At 42.1% G+C, this 8,015-nt stretch overlaps 1 protein-coding gene across 1 annotated transcript; it reads right to left on the bottom strand.

The window, feature by feature from the left end:
* Positions 1 to 5,127: 5,127 nt before the first annotated feature.
* On the bottom strand, positions 5,128 to 7,624 carry LOC122555848 (neurogenin-1-like). Its single transcript, XM_043702055.1, has 2 exons — positions 7,386 to 7,624; positions 5,128 to 7,265 (listed from the first exon to the last, which is right to left on the bottom strand). The coding sequence occupies exon 2, from the start codon at positions 7,262 to 7,264 to the stop codon at positions 6,581 to 6,583; it is 684 nt and encodes a 227-aa protein (XP_043557990.1). The 5' UTR covers position 7,265; positions 7,386 to 7,624; the 3' UTR covers positions 5,128 to 6,580.
* Positions 7,625 to 8,015: the final 391 nt, after the last annotated feature.

Raw genomic sequence — 8,015 nt, 5'->3', positions numbered from 1 at the left:
TTCAACTCCCCCTCCCACTCCACAAAGGATATGCAGATCTTTGGATTCCTCCATCGCCAGACCACAACAAAATGATGGTTGGAGGAAGAGCGCCTCATCTTCTGCCTAGGAACCCTCCAACCACAAGGCAGGAACGCGGGTTTCACCAGTTTCCTCATTTCCCCTCCCCCCACCTTGTCTCAGTCAAATCCATCGAATTCAGCACCGCCTTCCTAACCTGCAATCTTCTTCCTGACCTCTTCGCCCCCACCCTAGTCTGACCTATCACCCTCACCTTGACCTCTTTCCACCTATCACATTTCCGATGCCCCTCCCCCAAGTCCCTCCTCCCTACCTTTTATCTTAGCCTGCTGGACAAACTTTCCTCATTCCTGAAGAAGGGCTTATGCCCGAAACGTCGATTCTCCTATTCCCTGGATGCTGCCTGACCCGCTGCGCTTTTCCAGCAACACATTTTCAGCATCAACCGAATAGGTATATTGACTGCAGAAAATCTTCCTTGTAGAAAAAAGACTAAAAGCAGGGCTTGAAATTTTGGTTATGGTTGGTAATCTTTTGCATTTTTCTGCCACGTTATGTCACAAAGTACAATCAAAACGTCAGCATAAGAGTATCAGAAGAATCATCAGCAGTTTAAGGGACAACAGGAATTGGTATGCCTTAAGATGGTGAAATTTAGGGGAAAATGCATGGAGAATGTAGAAACATGTATTTCTGCATGAAATGTGGCAGAATATGATTTATATTGCAAAAATTAAACTTTGGACAAATGTGGCATATTCTTGACATTGATTTACAGTTAAAACAATTTAGGTAATAGAAATTAATGCCATCATTAAGAAATACTAATGTGCTGCACCCATGGAATTGCTTTGGATTATTTAACTATCCTTCCACCCTTATTCCATGAAATGGTAAAGTCCAACTATAATTTGTCTAAACCCATTGATCTATGGCAAGATTAAGAAGTTGTAATGTGCTGAACAGGATATTTCCTTTGATAGTACAGCACAAGATGTTGGTTAATTATAACCTCAAATGTTTCAAATTGACCCTCTACAGTGATAAATATGAATTTTGGTACTGAACTGTGAAAGAAGGAAATTACTTTGGGTGGGCTAGGGAGTAGTAAAGACGAGTCTATTTTAACTATTGTGCACACACCTCTAGCATCATTAGCTGGCTTCAATAACTGTAGTGGCAATTTTATTAGTACTTGAATGTTAATATCACTCTCAATTGTTTCTATTTATTCCTATATGTTTATGTTGTTGGAAAACTACTTTATAAAGTAAGTATAATTTAAAATTAACTTTATCTGCCCATTGCTTGAAAAGATCAGTAATTTTGAATTATTTCTTCCTAAACATGAATATTGCCTGATATATTTCCAAGTATGTACAGCAATTAATTGATTTGTTAAGATTTGTAACTCCAACATCCTCATCTGCACTCCAAGGTATTTTCTCAGCCAGTCTCAGCAATATCCTCCAGTCATGCAGTTTCCACAATTTAAGTTACTCTTGAGTATCCTTGCCTGCAACTTTACTAGTTGAAATGATTTCAGCTATAAACAACAACTACAATATTGGGCAGCCCACTACCTACCTTGGCCCTTTCTGCCCAATTGTGAGCTGCTTTCTCCTGCAATGAGGAAATAGGAGCATTTGAGTGAGATAGAAGTGGGTGGCACAACTGTTAGTGCTGGTGCTGATGGGGAAAGGTAATGAGATCTACGAAACAAGTGAGTATGCAGTACAGAAGCCATGCAGAGTTAGGAGAGTGGGGCCTTAGATGGGAGAGAGCAAGAGAGAGAAAAAGTTGAATGCAATAATGACTATGATACAGCATGAAACTTGGTATGAGGTGATTGTAGTAGTAGACATTGAGTAAGTGAGGTAGCAGAAAGAAAATCATAGCACTTACTCTGACCAAGCAGAGGAAACCTTCTTCCTTCACTGCTGAGATCACATGACCTGGATGGCAACCTTGGACCAGGCTGGCATAGTGTGGTCACATGGCCTCCTCTGCCAGTTCAGTGGGAAGAGGATAGCCCTTCTCTTCACTGCCCTGTCCAATCCAGTTGCCTGTTCACAAAGCAGGGAGTCAGTTTCTCCTATCTCTTATGTCTGGAGCAAATGTCACAAACTGTTTAGGGCAGCTCCAGCCTGACTGTGCTTCTCCAGCAGCCTTTCAAAAATGGCAAGGGTACCAGAGACGGCAATCTATTTCAGGAATTCCAAACAGGGGTCAGTGGTATAATTCAGCTAGCATCACATGTGAGGAGGTTGAGGTAGGGAGGGGCAATGAGTTTGGGACAATGGTATCATAAAACTCACGAGGCCTCGCTGAGAAAATCCCTCCATGAAACTCAACGAAATTGACACCTAGCTAAAAACAACACAAGTTTCAGTTCTGTGTTTGAAATGTTCATCTCTCTCCCCTAACTAGATCAACAGGGAAAACACCAAGACAAGTTTTGACCTTACTGCTCTTCCCATTCATTCCCTTAGCCCCCCCGTCTCCCTCCTTAAAGGTCTCTCCCATGCTAACTCCCCCTTCCCCTTGAAAGAATTCTATCACCCATTTTCACCATCCATACCCACAACTCATTTGAACATTTTCCAGTCGTGTTTTGTCCCTTTTTTCCATTCTTTAAACTGTCCTAACTGTACTAATCGTTTACCAATTATTTATATTTGTTTATTATAATTCTAAGATGTGCTGTAGTGTCTGATGATACCGTGCATCTTTGAAATTTGTAGAACAGCCGAAACTGAAGATGGCCGTTTTCTATCTAAGTTGCTTTAAAATAAGTTTGCAGTTTAAATTGTCACATCATGTGGGAAGATACTTGTTGACAATTGTGGTTAGAACCGTGCTCATTGTATTGACATTCTTCGAAATCCGCATTTTCAAAGTGTCAATCTCTACCATTTTTGTTTATTCATTGTATTTATTGGCTAAATGTGAACAAAAAAGTCCTTGCCTGGGAAGGAAAAATGTTATATATACCGAAAACAAAAATCTGTAATTATTTCAGGACGTACTTGAACAAAGTAAACTGTGATAAACAAGAGGATAAATGATATTGCCGTCTATATATGAGTCAGTAGAATGGTCGCATTGTGTATTGATTGGAAGGTTTGACTGTTCCTAATTGAGCCTCTGTGAATATCTTACTCAGATAACCACACGTGCTCCTAAAAGTATCAGAATACGAACAATCGGATCAATCAGGCCGAGACGAAGAGGGCTATCTTTTGTCTTTCTTTATATTTAATCATTAAAGGGACTTGGGAAAGCCGTGGGTTAAATCTATTTATGACGTTTGCCACACACTGTCAATTTTGTAAAAGCTTTGGTACTTTTTTACACTCCGGGGTAATGGCTGATTTTTGACACTCAAGTCACATCAAAGAAGTGATTATGCAAAACCTTTTGGGGAATTATTTGGCTCATAATAAACCTCCTGCCAAGCTGCAAAACAATGCATCAGCCTATCTGGCAGTCCTAGCCCAAGGCTGGAAACTTTACGTTTTATTTCCGTAACCTAATTTTCCTAATTTTTTTTTCACACTTTTTACCTTATTGCTCAGTTTTTACCCACTTTCTTTCACGGTTCGTTACTGCAATGGTTTTCAACAAAATAGGCTAGGAGACCTTTAGACCTACTGTGAAATAATAAGATTGCAACCTGCTCCTTCTCCAAAATACATACTTTATTGTTTTTGTTCTGTTGGAATATATGCTGTTCGTGTGTATTTGCTTGGGTGCCATTATTTCTGTATATGTATGTATGCAAACCTTGAAGTCCACTGGCGATTGATGTGGATTTTGCACTAATGAGTTCACTTTGGGATGAATTAACAGCTTGTACAAACTATATATTTCTCTAATATTGTTGATAAGTATTCCTTACTGTCATAGGAATCTGTCCAGAGACTGATCATGTCAATTATTTTAGGAAATAAGGCGGAATGCAATTAAATAAGAATATGTTGGCATTCTCAATGTGATGATTAAACGAATGTTTGTAACAAGCAAAAGTGAAGATGTTAAAGATAATGAATATGCACATTAAGTTATTACACGTGGGGCTGACAGTATTTATTTACATTGGCATCCATTTAGCCTCCTAGCGTAATTACCTCATTACGGAGAAGGGTCGTATTAGATCTAATAAATCTAAGGTGAAGACTGCATTCAGTAAAGATTTTTGAAGTGAAGTGACATCGCCCTGCCACTGAGTAATTGTCACCATTTATTTTCTTAGCCTGGTAGCCTGGATAAGTAGAGTATTAGATAATAGGATGTTTTATTGTCAAAAAGGGGACTTGTTTAGAAATGGTAAACTAAGCCTGATATCTTAATATTTTGGCGCTTCGTAACTTTTACCTCAGCCTCATGAAGTTCCCGCGTTACAGGATTAAACATTTCGCCCCAAATGTTTATTGCAATCGAACGGTGTTGGGATATTAGAAAACCATATGACGGTTTACTGTTAAAATTTGATTCTATCGTTCGAGTTAATCCGCCATTCAATTTAAGGGCCATTTCTATAACTTGACATTAAAATCAAGCTTGTAATGTGGTAATGCCATCTGTTCGATATTCTTGTTTTGTCTTTTATATTTCAGCTGAATTTCACCGTCGTCTCCCTCCTTAATTCGAGTTCAATAATGGCTCACTCTAATTCTCGGAACAGTTTAAACGGCTTTCCACAGATGCAGATGCGACTTGCTTTGAACTCCCGAGGTTTCGGCGCACATAATACGCTGAACTCTCGTGATCTGTTGCTGTCGCGTTCATCCACTCTGCAGAGGAAGATTGATACCAGATAATAATGAGACGTTTCCCTCTTGGGAATCCGCAGACACGTGCAAACGCAGGGCGATCATCCATAATCTAGTGACCAGCCCTATAGATCAGAGCCAAAGAGGAAAGGGTTTACATCCAAACAGAACGTGACAATTAACAAGGAAGAGCTAGAGTTGTATATGATCCATATTAAACTGCACGCTGCAAATTGCAACCCATGCATGTCTAGAAGAAAAATACTGGCATAAAAGTGGTTTATATTTTGTGTTCGTTTATTCCCCCCCCCCCCCAACTTCAAAGACAGGTCGTGCCAACAAACAATCCCCTTTAAAATTTGTATTGCATTATTGTTGAGCTTGCTCTTGTTTATGTGTGGTGACTGCTAGCTTTCTTGTATCAAATCAAAGTTTTTAAAGTGTGAACATGCGAGATTCGATTTTACAAACGTCGTATGCATTCAAAAAGATTCCGCAGGTAATTTGCAAGAAGTTGGTATCGTGCTTCGGAGTTGAAATTTCAATTGTGTGAGAGCCCGTGCGCAGTTCATGCATTAAACGAACTTTTTCATAGCTCCTCTCGGTAACTTTAAAGACGAATCCACATGATTTTCTTTCACGTAATTTTTAAAGCATTTAGCAACAGTGGTTTTTACTTTTAGTCCAACATATCCCCCACTTTGGCGTGATCTGTTAACAAAAGAACAGATGACAAGAGGCTGTAGTTTTATATTGTATTCTGTTTGTTGTCATTGTCATGCTGCCGTTTTCCACGTCTCATATTTTGGTGAATAGGTTCGGTAAATGAAATGTATGTTCTGATGTTTTATAACCTAATAGCAACTAGCTTGTGTCACTTGAATGTACAGCTGCTCTTTTTCACACTGATCAATGAACCACGCACTTGCCAGCTTATTTATATGAAAGTTAAACTTTTTTTATTATTGAAAAGACGAATTGAAAACGCTTTCCATTTGATTTGCAGGCGAATACATAGCAACAATAAACTTCTGAAATATACAAAATATACATTTTGTGCATGAAATCTTCCTTTTATAATAAATAAAAGTGAACACATGTGTAGATGATCGCGTTAATGCTCCGTGTCGGTTCGTTTTATTCTGCTGATTTTTTTCGGTCGTGGAAAAAAAGGCAATTCTTCATCCCCGGAGGTCGAGATAAATAATGCATGAAGCCTTCCTCCTTGTGTTTTCCTTCTCTCTCACTCTCTCTGTCTTTGATAAAGCACTCAACCTAAATTTACACGGTCGTTTTCATTCATTTAAAAAGTCTACAAATTATGCAATGACTTCTAACCTCGCTCCGTACCACAACATCTTTTTCCGTAAATCATATTAGACAGCTGGTAAAATCGGCCTTATTCTTGAAACGATAAAAGGAGACTAAAGGGGGAGGAAGGGAGAAGAAATCAGAGAACAAAAGGCATTGTGGAGAACCTGGGAAAATGGGCAAAGTGCACTGAGCAAAGTTTGGTTTGACAGTTCAAATTCCCACAGCCTTCAACAGAGCTTCTCTCTGGGAAGGCAGGCAGATGCCAAGTCTACAACATTGAACATTAACAGTTCGTGTGAATCAGTCTGAAAAATACATTTGTTTGAAAAATACATTACAAATCTCAATCCTATATATCTAGTAAGAAATGTAAACAGTATAGGTCCAACTTTTTCCCCAGATAGTTTCAATATAAAGAGAATTCATAATCGTTTACAAAAGAGACGCGATATTGAGCTGCAGCGAAGGGTTCAAATAAATTCTTGGAAAGGAGAAGAGTTTTGCAAAAAGTCAGACTGCTGTTTAGGTGGTGCGTAGATGCTCTCGGTTTGCCCGAAGTACATTTCTTCCGATGGTGCAGGGCTGCCCGGGGATAAAGTGCAGGTGTAGGAGGATGAGGAAGGGGAGCTGAAGCTGTTCCAGGAGCTGCCTGAAGCGCCGGGGCTGGGGCTGCTCAGCCCCGAGTCTAAGTATTGCTGTTCGGCTCCATCGTAGCAGGAGTCTCCGGGGCCACCGAGAGGATCGGCCAGTCGCAGAGCCTCGGTGAGTGCCCAGATGTAATTGTGGGCGAAGCGGAGAGTCTCGATTTTGGTCAGCTTGGCATCCTCTGGGAAGGCAGGCAGCACCTCCCGCAGGGCGTCCAGGGCGCCATTCAGGTTGTGCATCCTGTTCCTCTCCCGGTTATTGGCCTTGATGCGCCGGCTTTTCTTGATCTTCTGCACCACCTTCGGGCTCCTGGGTTTGCCCCGGCCCCTGGGGCGTCGCTTGCACTCACTCCTGGCGGACGAAAGCTCCAGGAGACTCTCCTCATCCATCTCCTCCTCCGAAGGGATGGACAGATCGCCCCGGCTGAGTGTGGAGGTTGCAGCTGGGCACTGGAAGTACTTGTCGCTGCCCTGCTCTTTGTAAGGACACCGATCGGACTGGGGAGCCATCCTGTGCAAAAAACAAAACGAGAAAAAAAACGCAAGAGAATTAAAGAGGAGGATGGCGGGTGTAAATCTACTCCATAAGTTATAAACTGGACAAATTGCAAATAATGCCAGCAGAACTTACTTTCAGAATAATGGATCAAAAGTGCTAATTCTCTGTTTCTAATGCTTTCCCAAGTAATTGTTTCCCCTTTCTCAAATGCTCCTGTGGAAACACTTGTCCTTTCTCTCTCTATTGGACTTGCCTAAGGGCGTTTACTTCATATAATATAGAGATGAAGTTGCGAGAAGTATGAATGTTGTGCACCAGCTGACTGGCACGCGACCTGGTGCGGCAATCAGCTCTCCTCGAGCGAGCTCGTGGTTAAGCGGCGGTGTGTTTGGCACACGCCTGTCTCCCCGTGCTTTATATAGGCTCGGGAGACAATCAGTTCGGAGTGGGGAGGGGGAGGGGCGGCAGCGGGCCCGCAAAGTGGAGGGGGTGGGAGAGGGGATTGCCACTCGCCGCGCGAGCCCCCATTCTCAGCCGTCGGAGGATTCCCTCCCTCCCCTTCTCAGAGTCTCTCCATTGTTTCTGGGCTCGAGCTCCGAACCCGGCGGCGGCCGGAACGTGCCGCTCATTAATGCGCGAGGTCCCCGCAGCCAATCAGAATGCGCCAGCCGTCGACAGCCACGCGCACGGGAGCCGGCCTCCATTCACCAGGGAGAGAGAGAGTCATTAGAACGATGGGGAGGGGAGCATAGGGACTGGTGC

This window comes from Chiloscyllium plagiosum, chromosome 1 (genome assembly GCF_004010195.1).
Source record: "Chiloscyllium plagiosum isolate BGI_BamShark_2017 chromosome 1, ASM401019v2, whole genome shotgun sequence".
Taxonomy (NCBI): domain Eukaryota; kingdom Metazoa; phylum Chordata; class Chondrichthyes; order Orectolobiformes; family Hemiscylliidae; genus Chiloscyllium; species Chiloscyllium plagiosum.
The sequence above is the reverse complement of the archived record's forward strand: the minus strand, read 5'-3'. Positions and strand labels throughout refer to the sequence as shown.

What these genes read in the sequence shown, in the direction of transcription:
- LOC122555848 (XM_043702055.1), bottom strand. Translation starts at nt 7,264, where the DNA reads ATGGCTCCCCAGTCCGATCGGTGTCCTTACAAAGAGCAGGGCAGCGAC.